The sequence below is a fragment of the Hydra vulgaris genome, chromosome 12, assembly GCF_038396675.1.
Source record: "Hydra vulgaris chromosome 12, alternate assembly HydraT2T_AEP".
Lineage (NCBI taxonomy): Eukaryota > Metazoa > Cnidaria > Hydrozoa > Anthoathecata > Hydridae > Hydra > Hydra vulgaris.
The window spans coordinates 58811436-58832500 of record NC_088931.1 but is presented as its reverse complement, the minus strand read 5'-3'; the positions used below and the strand labels follow the sequence as shown (position 1 = coordinate 58832500).

Below are 21065 nucleotides of genomic sequence, written 5' to 3'. Positions count from 1 at the left end.
ATAATTACAGAGCATTTGTTTCAATAATTCACTTTTACACATGTTCACTTTAATTTTAAGTATGACAAATAAGGAAGTTTTTTCAGTGCAAAAATAATTATCAAAAAGTAAACATTTACTCATGAAAAGAAAGAAAATTATACATTTGATAAATCAATAACAAAAAGATATACTTCATGAACGATTATTGAAAATGATAATATATATAAAAGATTAATGCTCAAAGAAGGTGTGCGGTATGTTACAAACACAAAATTCGAAAAGATTCAAGATATGAATGTGTAGAATGTGATGTAGGACTTTGTGTAGCTCTATGCTTTTATCATACAAAAAGTAAAGATTAGTGAATACATTTTTAAAAGTTTCTGCTTTTGTAGTATGATTTATATATTCTTAAATTTAAATAATAACATTTTGTACCGTTTAATAATGTTAGAAATAGTAAAAAACTTTTTTTATTCTATTAGTAAAAAAACACGATGATTTGAAAAACACAGGACATTTAGAGACCACTTCAAAAAAAAAAAGTGGACTAATAATGACCTTATTTTTAAAAAAATACGGGACTGTTAAAGGGTTAATAAAAAAAAAAAAAAAAGGTACTAATCACCTGCATTTGAAATTTAATTACTTCTAATAATTTACACAACTTTGAAACTTTGTAAGCTTCCCAACTTGTCTCCTCTATGTTGAACCAACCTTTTCCAACATTGTGAAGACTTCCTCGCAGTATTCCACGAAGATTGCTTACCCAACTGTCTTTAAGAAACATACAAACCTAAAAACACATATGAACAAAAACACTGTTATATATAATGAATATAAAATAAAACTAAAGTAGATATAAATAAATAAATATATATATATATATATATATATATATATATATATATATAAATACATATATATCTATATATATACATATATATAAATATATATATATATATATATATATATATATATATATATATATATATATATATATATATATATATATATATATATATATATATATATATATATAACCTAACATACATGCATCTGGTTATGTCTATAACCTATCAGTCTGTAAAACCTACACACATAAATATGCAGGACTTTTGATTGAACAAAAGCAATCAAATCAATAAAAAAAATCTTTTCCTCCATGATAAAAAAATGCTTGTAAACGATATATTTCGAATTTTGTTGAATTTGAAAGGGAGAAAATTATAAATTGTTTACTAAATTTTATACAATACTCTTGATTAAAAATTTTATTATTTTGATTAAAAAAAAGCATTTTATTATGTCAAGAAATAAATTTTAAATTATTGTAGTATTCATTTTTGTAGTACTCCAAAAATTACTTTGTAATAAAAATCAATATCCAATATAGAAGTTTTTTAAATTGGTTGAACAAGTAGAGGTTCATAAGTTGAATAAAAAAACTGGACATATCTGGACACTACTGTAAAATTGACAAAATGGAAATGATATATCTCGGAGGTAGAGAACGATAACAAATAGTTAAAAAACAATTTAAAAAAACTTTATACAATAATCTAGAGATTCTACTGATTTTTAAACAATAAAAAAACATTACATTAAATATGAATTTATTTTAAATAAAACTCAATTAAATAACATAATTAAATTAATAAGTATTAGAATTGTTAACTGTCAATTAAGTTACCAGTGTAATGTTATTAATTAAAACTGTTAACTAATAATTAAGTTAACAGTGTAATGTAATTAACTTAAAAGTTTAATACAATAATGAAATAAAAGACTATATATTATATAAAAACTATATAATGTGTATTTCTAATTTAGGAGCACGAAAAATATGCTGAGCAATTTTCTTTATCATAAAACCCTAGAAATAAACTTAAAAAATAAATCAGTAGAGATAAAACAGAAAGATTAGAATGTTTATGAGTTATTCAAAACTTATATAGTAAACTTATATAGTATAGTTTGATTATTGCATTAATTTTACATAAACTGTTTTTCAACAGTACTTCAACAGCAGTTGAATAAAATTCAATTACTGTTAACCTAAAAATGTCTGATGTTGGCATTTTTTTTGCCAACCTCATTTTTATGTTGTTAAGGTGAAATCATTGTGCTAAAAAATTCTGACTGACCCATGCTGAACCAAAAGTAGTTTAAGGTCTGGAATCAATTGGCAACCTTTTTTATTCAACTCTGATAGTCCTTCAATAATCAAGAAATTTAATATAGATAACTCATAATAATAATTTAATACTAACAATAATATAACTAACAATAACAAATATTGAAATATCCCACTAATTTTTGTTTAAACAAACCTTCCTCATACTAAAAAAAAAAGATATTACATGTTGCAGGCTTATTTATGGAATGGACTCAAGAGTAAAATAATGGTGACCACAATAAAGAGAAGCAACCTTAGCAGATGCTAACTTGGCAATTGATTGTATATATGGTTCCATGAAAGGTCATTAGTGAACAATAATCCAAGAAGACATAAAAAAGAGGACTCAGTGAGAAGGTAGCCATTCATCAATATAGGAATAGTTGTTTGCAGTAAATAACTGAATTTTTTTAAAGTTAAAATTTATAAGCCCCTGCAAGCCCTAATCTGTTACAGAAGTGAGATTCAAGATCAGCTGCCTGTTCATGCAATTGAAAAGAGAAGACCTTTTGTCAAGACAGGAGTAGAAAGTTTAGTCAACAGTAAATAAAGTCACTTTAAATGTAAGATTGTTAGGAAGATCATTAGATGTAAGATTTTCAGGAAGATCAAGATGTAGATAAGAAACAAAACAAGACCAAAGATAGAATCTTGAGGTACTTCAGAAGTTACTGGAATGAAGAATTGTGTTGGTCTTTGAGGATGACTTTAATAAAGCGGTTTGAAAGAAATGATTTGATAATCTCAAAAACTTTCTTAGATACACTATATGAAAGAAGCCTATGGAGATGACCAGCATGCCAAACTTTGTCAAAAGCCTTAGATATGTCAAGAGAAATAGCCCTAGCCTCTCCTCCATCTGGATGATAAAATCTTTCAGCCACGGCAGTTAGCAAATCAGTCGTAAATCGAAAACTGCATTGATAGTCTGACAGTAAGTTATTTGACTCAAGATCGGATATTAACAATTAGTTGATCAAAGAATCAAAGACCTTGCTAACAACAGATAAAGACTGATCGGTCATTGTTTGGTGGGGTCAGAATGTTTACCAGAGTTTTTAAAAAAAGTTTACAACTGAACAAAGGTTCAAATTCATTGAACTATTATTTTAAAATATGATTCTTCATTTAGTTCAAAAGTCAAATTTTACACTAAACTTTTCTATTGAATGTGATTAAATATCACTGGAAAACATGAACTTTTTTGATTTCAATAAACTCACCTTAAAAATGATTGAGAATACATTATTAACTAGCAAAAGAAAAAGTGGTGTGGGTAGTGGTGCAGTGGTAGAGCGATCCACAATGGTCAGAAATACACTTTTTACATGAAAAAATACACTTATAAGTTGTGTTTTTCACTAAATTTTTCTTTTTATTAACATATACTTTTATAAACATTTAAAAAAAAATTTACTGCCCTTTAACTTTTTTTAAAAAAAGTACATTTCTAGCATTTTGACAGAGAGAATGATGAGTTTTAGTTGTTCAAACTATCCACAGGAACTTAATTTCCTGACCTAAAATTACTACAGCTAGAAGATGTTTAATCTTAATGATTACTTAAAGGAAAAAATTTATTTTTTATGTATTTTTACCATTAAAAAAAATGTGGTAAAAAAAAACAGTAGTTCAAATTTTCAACATTTATATTTGATGTATATAAAAAGTTTGTAAAAAGCTAAATAAAACATTATTATCTAAAATTCAAATTTTAAACTATTTAAAATACTTAGAGCTGTTTCTGTATGTTTACTAGCGAAAGTACAAATTTAAACTGCTGTCTAAGAGGTAAATTTTTAGATATGGATGCAAATGCTGATGTTTTTTCTTTACATGGTTATCTCATAACTTTTTTCATTTTTTGACTAATTTTAATGAAAGAAAAAGCAAAAAATTCAGCAGAAAAAGCAAATTAATTTAAACAAAAATAAAATACATAAAATAAACTCTAGGCCAGAGAAGAGCATGGTAAGGTAACTTTTATATTATTTTTGCTGAGGTTTCTGTTTAAAATTAGTTCTTCAACATAAAAAGAAACTTTCATTTCAATGACTTTCTTTTTTCATTTAAAAGTATTTTTTCTTTTGTTCAGGGTTTTGAAGTATCTAAAAAAGACCTGTATTGCCATAAGGCAAAGTAGAATTTACTTCACAGAAAGAAAAAAAAACTGCTAAGACCAGATACAACAACCATTAAAAAGGTTGTTGAGAATGTTATTTATTCAATGTTTCAAGGTTTAATGAATTTTTAGTGAAAATATTTTTGACCAGCTTCAGCTGGTCAAAAGCTGGAAGTAAAGCTTGACAAGATTTGTCAAGCTTTACTTCAGCTGGTCAAAAATATTTCCACTAAATATTTCTAGCTTCTGGTTTTGCCATTGATGCTAGAAAGCTTAAAGAGCTCTGCAAAGCAACTAAAGTAATGTACTTATCCAACATCTCTGGTATTCCTCCAACACTTTATAAAGGTCTCTGCCATGCTAAAACAATTATTCAAAATTTTATTTTTTCTATTGGGTTGACTAATGAAGAAGCCAGAGAAGCAAACAAGGCGATAAGGCAAGTGAGGAAAAGTCATTCTTGGAGAACAACCTCGATTGCTGGATTTTCAAACTTATTCATGCACTTTATTGAGATTGGTGACATGTTTATTCATCACGCACATCCCCGAAATAATAGCATTGAGCTCAGAATAAAAAAACTTAATTTCATCTAAGAAATATGTTTTTTGTAAAACAAATATGGGCTTTCAGAAATAGCTTAAAATTGATTCATATTGTATGTATCTTAGCAAACATTAGTCAACCTCAAATACTCTAAAATCAAATTTTATTATTAGCTTTTATGATTCAAAGTATACTGTTGTAACTCTTGTTTTTTTCAAAAAATTATCACAGTTCATTTTGTAAGGGATACTTCGGGTTGATATTAAAATATATATATACACTAAAAAATATAATATAATAATTTTTGGTAGCATTTTTAGATTGAAAGGCGTTTATTGAAGTAACACCTAATTTTTTAAAAGATTATTAAATTGCATGCTCGTAAATGTTAAAATACATGGAAATGTTTTTTTTTCTTTTCATTTTTCTCATTCTAATATCTAAATAAGCAATTTTAATAATAATAAAAAAGTATTAGAGTTAAATATTTTTGCTTTTTTTCCATTTTCTGACTATTGTGTTTGATCTCCACCATGTCCATTGTATTAATGCGCTCTAAGCGCATTAATACAATGGACATGGTGGAGATCAAACTCTTGTTTCTTGTTTCTTAGCACAGCAACCTTGTTTGCCAAGGGTTGTATTTTTGAGTCAAAGGATTGGAGGTAGGAAGTAACATCAATTAAAAAAGGAGTAGCCAGCTAAAATAAAATAACTTCTAAAAATAAGATTTTTAAGGAATAACTTCAAGACTTACCTGTAATGTCATTTGACTCTGCATATTGTCAAATTCTTCCAGCCTAATTGCTTTATTTAAAGGGATTTGAAAAAGAGAGAGTGCCATAACTTTGTTGCATTCAACTTTGACTTTTGAAAATGCTTCTATAACTTCAGGTAATATCATCAATGATTTGAATGCAAAATTTCTGAAATTATTGTCAAAATTGGCAGGCAAAACATCTTCATAATATCCTAAATTTAAAAAATCAATATTTAAAAAAAAATTGAGAGCTAAAAGCTTACTTCAAAATAATCCATCTGATTGAGTTAAAATAAATTAGTTTTATTGGGGTTAAAAAAAAAGTTAGATAAACAATAATTTCAATTTTTAATTAAACTTTAAATATTTGACATTAAAAATAAATAATTGAAGCATGGAACACATTAATTAAAGTTATGTCAAACACAAACCATGAAAGGGAATGCGCTCTGCACTTTTGTCTTCCAAGAAAACAAATGGATTTATTTTCTTTTTTAAATTATTATCAAAAATGATTTTGTTCATTGATCTTTGATAATCTAAACGCACTTCTTTGCATAACTTTTCAAGACACATTGCAAGTCTAATCATAAAACAACAATATAACTTTTTATTAGGAAATTTAAAATAAAAACAATTAAACAAATAAATTTATCTGGTTAAATAATTACTTTTCACTAATTGTGCCTCCACGTTTTGCCCACTCAACAATTTTTCTCAATGAATATAACTCAATAGCTGCAACTCCTTCAGTTGGCATGCAATCAATAAATAACTGATATCTTTGAAAAATTAAATATATTTGAAATTAATTTTAAAAAATTGTAAAAAGCCACAAAATAATAACGATTTGCAAAGAAACTTCTATTAAACGCAGACTCCTTTTAAATATAGAATCCTAATAAATGTAGAATTTTACTACTAAATAGTGGCTCAAGAAGCAGTGCATTTCTTTTTTTTTTTTTTCTACTTTAAATTTATTGATTTTTGTTTTAAAAAAGGTACATTCGTTAACAATAAAGATTTTCATTACTATATAAAACACTTTTTAGCATTGCTTGTAGATAATCTAGTTGTTTTTAAATAAATAAGTGATATTCCAGATTTAATATATAAGCTATTAAATTGTCATTTTAAACAACTTTTAGATAATTATAAATATCGTATTAGATTACCTTATAAGATTTTCCACTCTTTTTCTTTCTTCGTATGCATTCTTAATTCTTTGTACAAAAATGTGAGGATCCTCAGCAAAAAACATTAACCTGATTCTAGGTACAAGGTAAATATCTTTTAACTCCTTTTCTTCAGGTTTTTTAATAATAGAGTACAACTGGGTTTCAAAATTATAATCAACCATGCCAACATTTACCCATTCATATTCACTAGCATTACTAGATGTCACACCTAATAAATTTTTTTATTAAAAGTCAGGAAAGACTTTTAAGAAAATAATTTATTATTTATAAAATAATAAATTATTTTGTTAAAACTCTTTTAAGTATTTTTCGTTGATTTAACTTTTAAAATTTCCTTAATAATTTTAATAAGTTAATTTTTAATTGATTTGACTGCCTGCCCAAACTAAACACCTCAGTTAATGTATGTTAACTCACAGCACTGATCCCTCAAAAATTCAGTCAATAAAACAAGAATAAAAAATAAATGTAATGAAATGTGATAATAAAAATAGTACAAAACAACAGCAGCAAAAAAAAAAGCAATTAAAAAAGCAAAAAATATTTTTCAATAAAACTGCTTTTATGTGAATTTAAAACAATAGTTAAAGTTGATAAGTTTCCTTGATTATTCTAATAATAGATGCTAAACTGTTATCAAAGATTTACAAGTTCCTACCTAACCATAATTTAATTGAGAGTTTTACATCAGAGTTTTCCATCACTCAAGTAAGTTGCTTTATCACAACAAAGGTATCTTACCTAATATGCCTTGATCAATTTAACATTGTGATAAGGATAATCTGTGCAAACAGTATCTGTTCATAGTAGTAAACATGCATACTAAGTGCATTTGAAACATAACCTTAGAGGTCATACTGTAACAGCCATAGCCAAGAGCTTTAATACATACTTTGACTGAGGTTTTGGATTTAGACAGAAAAAATCTATGTACATCTATTGTTTAAAATTTTTTTATTTTGTTTTCAAAAAATTTTCATTTACTCAATTTTAATCTATTAACAACTAGTTCACAAGTTTGAGGAAGAAAAATTACCTCGTGGTAAAAAAGCCTTTCCAGGAACTGGTTTTCGAATGTTTTCCTCTAACCCTAAAGCTAACCAATCAGAAGGTGTTCGACAATCATAATCTGTATTATCAAAGATTTCCAAAGGCAAAAAACATGGATATATGGGCTCTTTTGATTCGATTTTAATTTTTGTTTTCATATTTATTTTTTTGAGAGGCATCAACTCACTTTCATTTATTCCAGCATCTTTTAACAATAATTGTAGGTCTTGTGATGCAAACTTTCTTTTCTGTCTGTATTAAAAAAAATTTATAAACATACATATAGACATATATATTAGAGCCGTGGCTAGGCTACCTCACACACACTCAATGGGGAAGGGGGGGAGCCAGAAAATTTAGGAGCCTATATGCAAAATTAGAGACTCTATTGCAAAATTAAAGAACATTTTTTTTTCTTTTAGTAATACCTAGATGGAAAACTTGTGAGATTTTAGTTCTCTAATGACAAGTTTTAGGGGAAGCTTTCAACCCACTAGTTTCAACTAAACATACATATAGACATATATATTAGAGCCGTGGCTAGGCTACCCCACACACCCAAAATGGGGAAGGGGGGGAGCCAGAAAATTTAGGAGCCTATATGCAAAATTAGAGACTCTATTGCAAAATTAAAGAACATTTTTTTTTTCTTTTAGTAATACCTAGATGGAAAACTTGTGAGATTTTAGTTCTCTAATGACAAGTTTTAGGGGAAGCTTTCAACCCACTAGTCATGGCACCTATATATTAGGGTGGTCATTAAAACAACTTTTTTTTAAATGTCTGCTCTCACCCTCTAAATGTGTTCTATATAATAAAATAATACTAGAAATAAAAAATTTTTGAAAAAAAAAATATTTTCATGGGTACCTCAAGACCCTTAAACATCAGATGGGTCCTTATAATTATCAAAAAAAATTAAAATTTTTATACAATTTCACTTCTTTTGAGACCCAACATGATATACTTTTGAAGAACTTTTGTTTTGATTATTATAGGGGTAGCTCAACTGGTAGCAGACGGGTATTTAAGGGTCTTGAGCTACATCTAAAAAAAAAATTTCGAAAATTTTTCAATTCTAGAATTATTTTGTTAAATAGAACACATTTAGAGGATGAGAGCAGACATTTAAAAAAAAAGTTGTTTTAATGGCCTTCCTACCATATTATTTTTATGTATAATTTTTATGTTAAACAGACTTTGTTTGATCTATTAGATAATTAATAAGTAATTAGATTACTTACTAGATAATGTTAAATTAGAACTACCTTTCAATCTCAATCTTTCTAGGAACCAAAGCAGCTTTGCTCTTATATTCATAATTTATTGGATTTTGAACAACTTTAAAAGGAATTTGAACCTTGGGATGCCAAGATTTTGGTGGAAACTCCTATAAACCATATTAACGCCTTTACATTATTTTTTTATCAAATAAAGATTAAATTTAAATTAATTCTTTGAAAATATTTAAACTTATATACTTTAAATCCCAACAACAACAAAAAAGAAACATTAATATATAAAAATATAAAAAGATTTTAGGTGATGCAATTAAGAAAAAGAAAAAAATGTACTAAACGAAAAAATCTAAAATATTAATCACTTTTTTTACTATTTCAAAATTAGTATATATCTATATACTTTTTACAAACTTTAATCATAAACTAATAAAAAAATAAAAATTTATACTTTAAAACTTTATTTTGTTAACTATTTTATAAGTATTACAATTTTGTAATACTAACTATAAATCTTCAGTTTTGTTACACTAACTATAAATATACAGTTTATAATTAATTTGATAGGTATGATTTCAGTATTGATTTATAGTAATTAACCAAAAACAAATAGCTGTAAATTTACAATGACATCATCATTGATATAATCAGTTATACAGGTGTTTACACTTTGCTTATTTTGAGTTTTTTACAACTGTTTTCAGATATAAAACTTTATTAATCAAAGATGCATCGAAAATTTTTGAATGCATCCTTGATTAATAAACTTTTGAAACTATATAAAAAATTTAGCAATATGAGAATAATACATTTCATTTTAAAACTTTTAAAAACTTCTTGCAAAAAAATTTGTTTTTATTACTGTTACAACTCTTAACATTTGACTTCCATAGCAGTATACTTAAGCAATATACAAAGAGGCATTGTAGACTTAAAACTCCATACCACTTTCTTACAAAGTCAGTGCTCTTTCACTGCATCACTAATAAAGAATCTACTAATGTAGAGACATTAATTACAAGAGAAACCACAAAGAATCTACTAATGTAGAGACATTAATTACAAGAGAAACCACAAAGAATCTACTAATGTAGAGACATTAATTACAAGAGAAACCACAAAGAATCTACTAATGTAGAGACATTAATTACAAAAGAAACCACAAAGAATCTACTAATGTAGAGACATTAATTACAAGAGAAACCACAAAGGAATAAAACTTTAATAGCACATATCAAATAAAGAAAACTGAATGTAAAAAAAATGTTTATTATAAATACACACAAACCAATAAATATAAAGAGTTTAATTTAGATAAATAAATGATATACATACATCTACATGAACAGAAGCTGTTGTTGGCCCATATTTTTGATTTTTGTAAAAGCTTTCATATTTTGGCTCTTTAAATGTCTGAGCTAAAAGCAATAAAATATAAAAACTTTAATAGCAAATTTAAATACCAGACCAAATTTAAATACCAGTAACCAGAATGTTGTTATATAAGATTTTTTTACTCCTTTAATTATAGAAAAAAGGGTTTCTAATGTTTAGATTATATGTTCTTAGGGCTACTAATTGTTGATTTAAAATATTAGTTGAAAAAATTAAAGATTATAATAGTGGTCAAAAAAGTCATTTCCTACACTACCCAAAATTATTACAGCGCTTCTGAAAAGCTATAACAACAAATGTATATATATATATATATATATATATATATATATATATATATATATATATATATATATATATATATATATATATTGCAATTTTATCAGAAATTACAATGTTGTACACCACTATTGATGCACTAATTAATTAGCATCAGCCTAATTGGCCATAATCCGCAACAGCGTCAGCCTTTTGTTATTGGTTTGCCAATTTTCTAACTAATTTCTTCTGCATTATGAAATGATTATATTTTAAATAAACCAAACTCTAAACATGACTAAGGATGTTTTGGATAACTGCTCTACATTTATGTTTTTAGTACTTGCCTGAAGGTCATCATTAAAAAAGACCAAATATGACAACAACATTTCATATAAAGACAAATAAAAGGTTTATAGAGGCAGAAAATGAAACCAAAAGAAAGAAAATGTTTAATACAATAAAGAGAGGCAATCAGAGAGGCAAAGCTTTATTATTTTTTTGGAACTCAAGAACTCCCTTCTCCAAGATCAAAAAAGATCTGAAAAAGTGTTCATGCAAATATTTTTTTTCTTTCAGTAATTGCTGGATAATGAAAATTAATGAAAATAATAGAATTCTAAAAAGAAAAAAAAATCAAAGAAACATTACATATTACATGTTACTTGTTTTATAGCAAATTCTTAAACCAGCAAGTATTTTAACCAAAATATTAGTTTTGTTAAATGCATCTTAATAATTTGCAATAAACTATGTAATATTTTGTGCTGATAGAATAACATTAAATGTTGTTTGAATGGAATTATTGGTAAACATTATATATACATTATAAAAAATAGGTCAGGTGACATTTGGCATGTAACTATTCATCTTAGAATTCAATACTACAATTTAAGCCTGTGGATAGAAAAGCTTATAGACAGGTTAAAAATGCGATTAAAAAAGTATCTGCATATTAGAGAATTCCAAGCAACAGAATTCTAGGGTATCAATATTTGTATAGGCTCCCAAGACTCCATGCAAAAAGGGACTCCTGCATTCCAGTCTCTGGACCCTGACTCTACATTCTTTGCAGATGCTAACTTTGCAATGGATTGTAAATATGGTTTCCATGAGAAGTCAGTAGTGAAAGATAATCCAAGAAGACAATAAATATTGAACTCTGTAAGAGTGTTACCATTCAAAATTATAGAAATATTATTATCATTGAGATATTTATTAGCAGTACACATAAACAACATAAACTAAGTTTTGTTTGGGATAAAATTCACCAATTACTGCAAGCCCCATGTTGTCACAGAAAAAAGATTGCATTCATAATTGGTTGCCAGTCTAAGCAGTAACAGTATATGATTGTGCCATCATCAAATACACTCACTTTAGAGATTAGATTATATATACTTCCCCTCCCCCTGTATATATATATATATATACATATATATATATATATATATATATTATATATATATATATATATATATATATATATATATATATATATATATATATATATATATAACTTCCAGACATGGAGCAAACTCCAACCATTTATATGTTTATACTTGCCAAAAAAGGATGCTTGTTAAAAAATTGCATTAGTTGGAATCTGGGAACAAAAACGCCCTAAAATTTCTGTAACAACTGCCCCCAACATGAGAGAAACAAGTTGATAAATATTTATTTTATTTTTCTCAACTTAATTTATATTCATTGATAAATTTCAAATTTCCTAGAATAATCTCTTAGCCGTAAAAAATTATGACCATATAGAGTTCGCACCCTCCTCAAATTAAGGGGATTACAAATTTTATAAGGTCATAATTTTTGAACGCTAAGAAATAACGGTATCAAATTTAAAATTTGTTGATGAATATAAATAAAGTTAAAAAAAAAATTTATCAACTTGTTCCTCTCATGTTGAGGGCAAATGTTTATTAAAAGATATACCAAAGAACATTAAAGAAGATTTATTTTTCCCTTTTCCCTTTCTATAATAGATTTCCCTTTCTGTATTAGAACCCATTTTAATCACAACTGTGCTGTGCATTTATATATTTCACTAGTTTATTTTATATTCAAATATATGGCAGTTCTTACTTTTAGGAAATGACAAATAAAACTTGATAAAACATTTTTCACATAAAGGTTTTCAATATTAATTACAGCTTAATGAAAAGATTTTTTTTTCAAATATAAAAACAGAAGTTTCACTTCTAAATGGAATATGTCTTGAAAATTTACTCTATTCTAGATTTACAGTAATTAAAATTGCAGAAAATATTACAAAGCAAATTAAAAAAATTAATTGTTAAATAAATAGTAGCATTCAATTCAAAAACTTGTGTTTTTTTGAGAGTCGGAGTGAAGTATAAAAAGTAATTTTTTTAATTTAACTCGTAATTTTTAATTTAACAGTAACTTTTTATTTAACTTGTTTAGAATCAAATAATGGTGAGCATATGTCGGTATGCAAAAGTTAAAATCAAATAAGTTTTTCATCAATTTGAATTTCATGTGAATCTGAATGACACAATGTCAATCATGTTGTTCTGATGACACAAGTACAATGCTTGGTAAAACATCAGGTGTAACTACAAAATTAATACAAAACTTTCCTTACATAATAATTTGGCTTAAACCATTTTTCTTTAGGTTGTTTTGGAATAAATAAAATTTATATAGTTTTTTATTAGTCAGATAAAAATTTACTTTTGGCAAAATAGTTTAAAGATATGTGATAATCGAGAAAAATTTGAGTTGATTTATTTTAAGATAAAATGGGCAACATGCAGTTTTAGATGTTTTGTGGGCTTATTCACCACTATATAAATAACAGAAGATTTAAAATATACTGGTATGGCAAACCACTTGGCTAACAAATACTTTATGAAAAAATTGATTACTTTTAATTTTGAATTTTGGAAATTTTAAACCCATTGGAAATTCTGCGGTATACATGAAGCCGTTGGGCTGGCTGACAAACTGATATATCAGGGTAATTTGCAACATTGTGGCAAAAATGTTCTTTTATTTACTAGAAAAAAATTTGCTTAGACACACAAACTTCACAAAATCTTAAACAAAAACACTGTAAAGGTAAGCTACAGTTGCACTGAAAATATAGAAAAAATTATAAAAAACCACAACAAAAAAATTAATTTCCCAAGAATTGAAAATAATGACCCACAATGTAATTGTTGAAACAAAGCAGAATGCCCCCTGAATGGTAAGTGCAAATCCACAAATATTATATATAAATGCATCATTGCAGCAAAAAGCCAACCCAACAAAGTTTATATTGGATTAATGGAAGGTGAGTGAAAAACCAGATATAACCACCACAAATCATAATTCAGTAATATTAAATACAAAAAGTCTACCGCTCTATTAAACTACATCTGGGATTTAAAAAACAATTTTAATGAAACCCCTATACTAACATGGTCTATTCTCAAGTCGGTACCCCTCTGCTCAAATATTTCCAAAAGATACCTGCTATGTCTTTATGAGACATTTCCTATTATATCGTATCCAAAACCTGAGGAATTGCTAAATAAAAGAATCGAAATTATATACAAGTGCTGCCAGGATAATAAATTCTTATTAAAAAGCTACAAAGCTCGCTACAAACCAACTAACAACTAAAAATAACTATATTAATCTACTCCATATATCTCTAGGCTAATAAGTTACTCACATACACAGCTATTGTAATATATATCATAATATTATATATATTTTTAAATCAATTTCAGTTTTTATTTTTTTAATATGTTAATAATACACATTATCACATAAAAAAATATCTTAAACAACATTAAACGTATAACTATTTCACAACTATTAGCTAACTAAAAACAAATTAATAATATTATTAACTACTAATCAACTTCTATCCCGTAATGATCCAAAATATAAATATTAACCGTAACTTCCACTAAACAAATCGTAGCAAAATTAAACTTTTACTACTTGCCTGATGATTGTGGTTACACATGAAACTCAGAGTTGCAATATTAAATTATATTATAAACATTAGCATTTAGCTAATTCTTGGTACTACGGGTAACAGTAACATATATACTATATATATATATATATATATATATATATATATATATATATATATATATATATATATATATATATATATATATATATATATATAAATTATGTTAGTGTATTCTACAAATAGTGTGCTAAATGTTCTTGAAGAACTTAGCAATAATAAATTAATAAAAACACTTATCTAGTTTTATTCTTCAACAAGTTGTTTCTCCATCAGAAGGTCAACTGATAGAGATGTATCTCAATCAGTAGGTTCTGATGGAGATACATCTCCCTCAGAACCTACTGATGGAGATCTTCCTATATATATATATATATATATATATATATATATATATATATATATATATATATATATATATATATATATATATATATATATATATATATATATATATATATATATATATATATATATGTGTGTGTGTATGTATGTATATATATATATATATGTATATATATATATATATATATATATGTATGTATGTATGTATGTATGTATGTATATATATTTTTTGAATGTAAAAAAGTATACCGAGTATAGAATGTTCTTTCTGAAGAATTTTCCATGATATACTTGGATCTTTTTCTGCACCAAATTTCTAATATATTAAGCACAAAAACAAAAACATCAACAAAAAAAAAAAAAAAATCAACGAAAAAATACTTATAAAATAAAAAACTGTACAATTAATGATTAAAAAACTTACTGATTCGTTTGCCTGAAGATTTACAATTTTGTCAGAATAGTATCCCCTCTGCCTCATTAAAGGTGAAACAAAATCTTCAGATGCTGGGTTAAAGTAAGAAGCCATTATTTAAGTTTTATTATTTAACATTATGTTGTTAATTCTAAAAAGGTATATTCTAAAAAGGCATATATATATATATATATATATATATATATATATATATATATATATATATATATATATATATATATATATATATATATATATATATATATATATATATATATATATATTATATATATTTATATATATATATATATATATATATATATATATATATATATATATATATATATATATATATATATATATATATATATATATAAAACTCCTATATGTTGTCAGAAATTTTTTCCATATTTTGTTGACAAAAAGTAAAAATTAAAATGCAAGACCGGAATTTTTTTTTTAATTACTTGATAGACTTCCTGCTTTAACCAAACCCTCAGTCGATGTAGCAGCACTCTCATGCGGGTCAGGCTAAAAAATAGTAGATGTAGCAGCACTCCGTTGCGAGTCAGGCTATTTGTCAGTCGATATAGCAGCACTCCCTTGTGAGTCAGGCCATTTGTCAGTCGATGTAGCAGCACTCCCTAGCGAGTCAGGCTATAAGATAGTCGATGTAGCAACACTCCGCGCATGATTTACAGTAAAAAAAATAAAAATAAAAACATTTTATTAAAAAAAATTAAAATAAAAACATTTTATTAAAAAAATAAAAATAAAAACATTTTATTAAAAAAAATTAAAATAAAAACATTGTTTATATTGTTAAAAACATTCAGAATGTTTTAAAAACATTCAGAATGTTTTTAAAAACATTCTGGTCAATTAAATTTGCGTTTTTGTGGTTTTTTAAAAAACGATTAATTTGTTATTAAATTAATGGTTTTAACTTTCTGACAACACGCAAATGTTGGACGAAAGTCAAAAGTAATTAAAAGTGATGTATGTGTTGGCGTAAGAATCCCTTTTTTCCTTCCGCTCTTCCCAAATGCAACAAACTATAGAACTGTATATATATATATATATATATATATATATACACAAGTATATTGACTCCTGTATATTGAATGATATAAGTAAAACATGGGGCAGAAGTAAGTTTTTTTATTACTCTTTATTTTATTCTTCTTTTTGGGAAAAAAAACTGTTTGGATTTAGGTCAGCAAAAAAAGTCTACATCACAATTACAAAACCAATTTTTCTTCTCATACTTAAACAGGAATAGAATTAACTTTGTTGTATTATAAACAAATCACTAACTTGTCCATATTAACATGCCATATTAGACATAACTTGTCCATATTAACATGCCATATTAACATGTGACATTTGCTCTAGTACTTTATTTGATTAGAGTGGTTTGATGCCACTAAAGGCCAATAAACAAAACATAACTCTGGATTTAAAAATCCAGAGTTATGTTTTGTTTGTTGCTAACAAGTAAGTAGCCTACCAAAACATTAAAGAGCTTTCTTTATCCATTTATTTAACCATAAAATTGAAAAAAATTACAGATTTATTTATATTTTTACAAAATTAGGTTCGGTGTCACTCGCCTAGTTAAAAACTACTCATTGGAGTGACACCTTAATAAAATAAATAAATAAAGCAAAAAACAAACAACAAAAAGTAATAATATAGATAGTGACCAAAAAATAATTATAACAAAAAGAAGAACAATAACTATTAAAAAAAAGCCAGACTAATAACAAAAAAGAAAAAATTGAATGAGCTGACATGAGAGATAATGAATGAATAAGATTAGAATCAGAAGGATGATAGAAAAGAAAAAAGAAAACAAAAAGATATATTCAAATATTATGATAAGACAAAAAAATATGAAATCCCTTGAATAATAGCAGCAAATATAAAACACAACAATAATAAAAATAACTAGCAACAACACCACACACACAAACAAAAAGCACGACATTATACGATGCACAAAATTACACGACAGTATAAACAAAAATAGAAATACACAACAATATAAACAATACACAAAAAAACACAACAATATAAACAATGCAAACAATTTAAATTAATAAAAAATTGTGTTTTTTTTTTTCTTTTGTTAACTTATTAAAATTTTTCATTTTCGAATATCTCAAGAACATTTTTTTTTTTTACTTTGCTGATAGTTCTTCTGTTTATTTAATATTTTAATAATTAATATTTAATATTTCTTATTGAGATCCTATTCAATTAGGAAGTAATTTTTCAATCATGTTCCATTAAGTTATAGTAAACTACGTAAGGATTGCACAATGTTTATTAAATTTGCAGGTAGGCAAACGAATCAATTATTTTAACTTTTACTTTACAAATCTCTAAATTGATAAGTGAGTTTAAGTTCACATATCAATTATCAGAACTTCTTAAATAGCAACCTTAGGTCTGCTTGACATTTTTTTATGACATGATACAAACTAAATGTGGCAATGTTATTACATGTTGTTACATCTTGTTAACCTTTTCTCAAAAAATGGAACAGTCAAATTACCAATTCTACAGCAATTCTCAATTTGTTGTGTTTTTAGGTCCACCATGGCTTCAGGAGACGCACCACTGGGCCCCTCTGATCTGACAGTCTTCTGCTGCATACAATGCAGTTATAGTTATAAGACAGGACTCTTGAAACAGTTGACTCTGTGAAAATGTTCAGATGCAAGTTTTACATACTGTTGCAACATTTCCCTAAAGACATTTCCACAAAAAAACAATGATGTGCACAATACAGTTGAGTTCATTAAGCTTTTATTGAGTTCTACACATTTAAAAACTCTTTCACAATTAATGCAAACAGTTTCTGTTATTTGTAGACGCAGGAAATAACCTGTTAATAGGGAGCACAGCTTTTTTGTTAATATGCTGTTGATCATACTTTATAAATTTTCACAAATTTATTTAGAGAAAAAATTAATTAAAAATTTAAAGTTACGTGAATTTATCAACTAATTTTAACTTTTCAATTACAAGTGAAAAATGCTTAATTAAAAGCTATTTACATTGGCTATTTTTATTTTTCATATAATTACACTTTTCATTCTTGAATAATGAAGTTTAATAAAATAAATTTATCAAATCTTTAGGTAGATTAATTTAATAAACTAATAACTCAATAAACTTTTGAACAACTATTGAAATAAATGACCCTGCAGAGAAATATTAAAAACAAAAATAAAAAATTGTAATAAATAATTATAAGGTAAATAATCATTCCAAAAATAATAAAAAACTTGTTTACTGAGAAAAGAATCTTTATTTATTGTACAGCACTCCTTTTATATGAACACCACACTGCAAGAAAACGCAGCTCTGAAGGGAATAACACTTTGAGATATTTGAAAAAACTGAAAAAAGTAAATACTTAAATATATTAAACTCAAAGTAGCAGAGTAATAAACTTGTTTATCAATATTGTATATTTTCTTTGACTACTTTTAAAAAATCTGAATCTGAACAGGATAAAGTATTTTCACCCATCTTAAAAAAAATTTTTAAAAAAACATTATTAAGAAAAACGACATCAAGTGTTTTTTGTATAATTCCAAAAAACTCATAGATGCAATAAAATTTAATGCAATAAAATTCAATTAAAGAAATGAATCTAGATCATCATTCATAAATTTTATGAATGAAGATGTAGTCTTTAATTTAATAATGATTAAGATAATAATAATAATTCATTATGATAAGAACATTAAAGCTCTAAACGTCAAATTTCAACTCTATTTAAATCTCAATTTTTAAAAAAATGGAGAACAAAATAAAGAAAAACTATGCTAAACAAAACTTCTGATTTAAAAAATGTTGACATAATAATATTATAATAATATTATAGCAAAAAATTTAGCCTTTTTTTTTAACTTCTTTTCAATAAATATATAAAAGAAACTTGCTCATTAAAGACATCATATTAGAAGTGCATGCTAATATATACTTTTTTAATAACCAACTATTAAGTTGGGATAGTTAATTATTAAATTGTAGTAAAAACAAACAAGAAATTGTTTTCACAATTATTTTGTATTGGGTTATCGTTACTTTTTTTTTTTACAATGTAACAATTTTTTGTATATGAATTAAGTAACTTCAACATAAAAAAAAGAGACAATAAAAAAATATAAGCAAATTATTTGTATTAAATTCATTTATTTTTCAATATTTTTGTTAATGTAAAATAACGTAATTCGCGTTTATAGGACAAACTCATTAACTTGGCAGCGAATTAATCTATTTGTATTTATTTCGGTTGCATGGTGCTTTTAGCTAATTTTGCAGAATTGCAGAACTTTATAGTTCTGCAATTTACAGTAATCATTCTTGAGGAATTAAAGGGTTTTAGAGGAGGGAAAAGGGGTAAAAAGTAGTTCAAATTGTGATACCAGCATAAAACTTGGCAAAATTGCTTCCAACAACTATACAAGTTGATAAAAAAAAAGGACCTCATTCATAAATCCTTTCGACTTTGAGTTACAGAATCTTTAATTTTTAGATACATAAACACAAAAGGTATTTATTTTATAGTGTAAAATAACGCACTTGGTCATACAGTAAACGTTTTATAAAAACAAACAAGTGAATAGTTTTTTTTAGGTAAGCGCAAACAGTGTATGTAAACAAAAAAAAACGACGATATGCTTGTTTTTTGTTAATAAGTTAGTAAATGTATCTTTCATGAAAATTAACTTCCATGAATGTTTAAGCCAAGCGTTATCTTTTCAGGTTTTCCGGAGTTATAATAATTTACCAATGAATTTCCTATTGATATATTTTTTATTTTGCTAATCTTTAATTATTCCCAAGCTTTTACAAACATTATATACTCTTTTTTAAACAAAACTAATATTTTGTACTATAAACAATTTGGTTTTAAATTTGGTCATTCTACTGATCTTGTAATCTTACATCTTGTTCATGATATATTTAAAAGATTTAATGAAAAAATTTATATATTTTAGGTGTCTTCATTGATCTGAGTAAACCCTTTGATACAATTGATCATATAATTCTTTTGTCCAAACTCGAAATCTATGGCAACAAAAATTCGAACTTGGCTTGGTTTAAAATCCAGTGAAGAAAACAGAATTGACATCAAATCTTCTAATTCAGAAACTGACCTCGGAATATATACCGATAATAACTTAGTATTCTCCAAATGTTGTTTATTTGCATGTTTAATAGACTGTAGGATTGTTTATGTTGTTTGTTGATTTGGACTTGCATTGTTTACAGACGAGCCTTTAACGAACAATTTTTTTTTACTAAACGAGCTTTAAACTAACAGGTTACAATAGTTATTTCGAGTTTTAAACCAGTCGAGCTCGAGCAACATGTAAAACGAGCCGAGCCCAAACAATACTAATCCTTAACGAGCCGAGCTCGAACAAAGAATCTCATGTTCGAAACGTGCTCGAGCCGAGCCTGAACACTCTTAATATGTAAACAAGCCAAGCCGAGCCCTGGCAGGCTTGGCTCGTTCGGCTTGATTTACAGGCCTAACAACA

General features: G+C 26.0%; 1 protein-coding gene across 1 annotated transcript in view; it reads right to left on the bottom strand.

Annotated features, from left to right (window-relative positions):
* The window catches only part of LOC100199185 (dynein axonemal heavy chain 1), a 108565-nt gene extending 92899 nt beyond the window's left edge, over nt 1-15666 (bottom strand). Inside the window, exons 1-10 of the mRNA XM_065813883.1 lie at nt 15508-15666; nt 15333-15399; nt 10412-10494; nt 9107-9228; nt 7825-8090; nt 6765-6996; nt 6261-6371; nt 6021-6172; nt 5587-5801; nt 611-778 (exon numbers count right to left, since the gene is read on the bottom strand). Coding sequence (XP_065669955.1) covers nt 611-778; nt 5587-5801; nt 6021-6172; nt 6261-6371; nt 6765-6996; nt 7825-8090; nt 9107-9228; nt 10412-10494; nt 15333-15399; nt 15508-15612 — 1521 coding nt within the window. The 5' untranslated portion in view covers nt 15613-15666. The remainder of the gene's footprint in view (nt 1-610; nt 779-5586; nt 5802-6020; nt 6173-6260; nt 6372-6764; nt 6997-7824; nt 8091-9106; nt 9229-10411; nt 10495-15332; nt 15400-15507) is intronic.
* Nucleotides 15667-21065: the final 5399 nt, after the last annotated feature.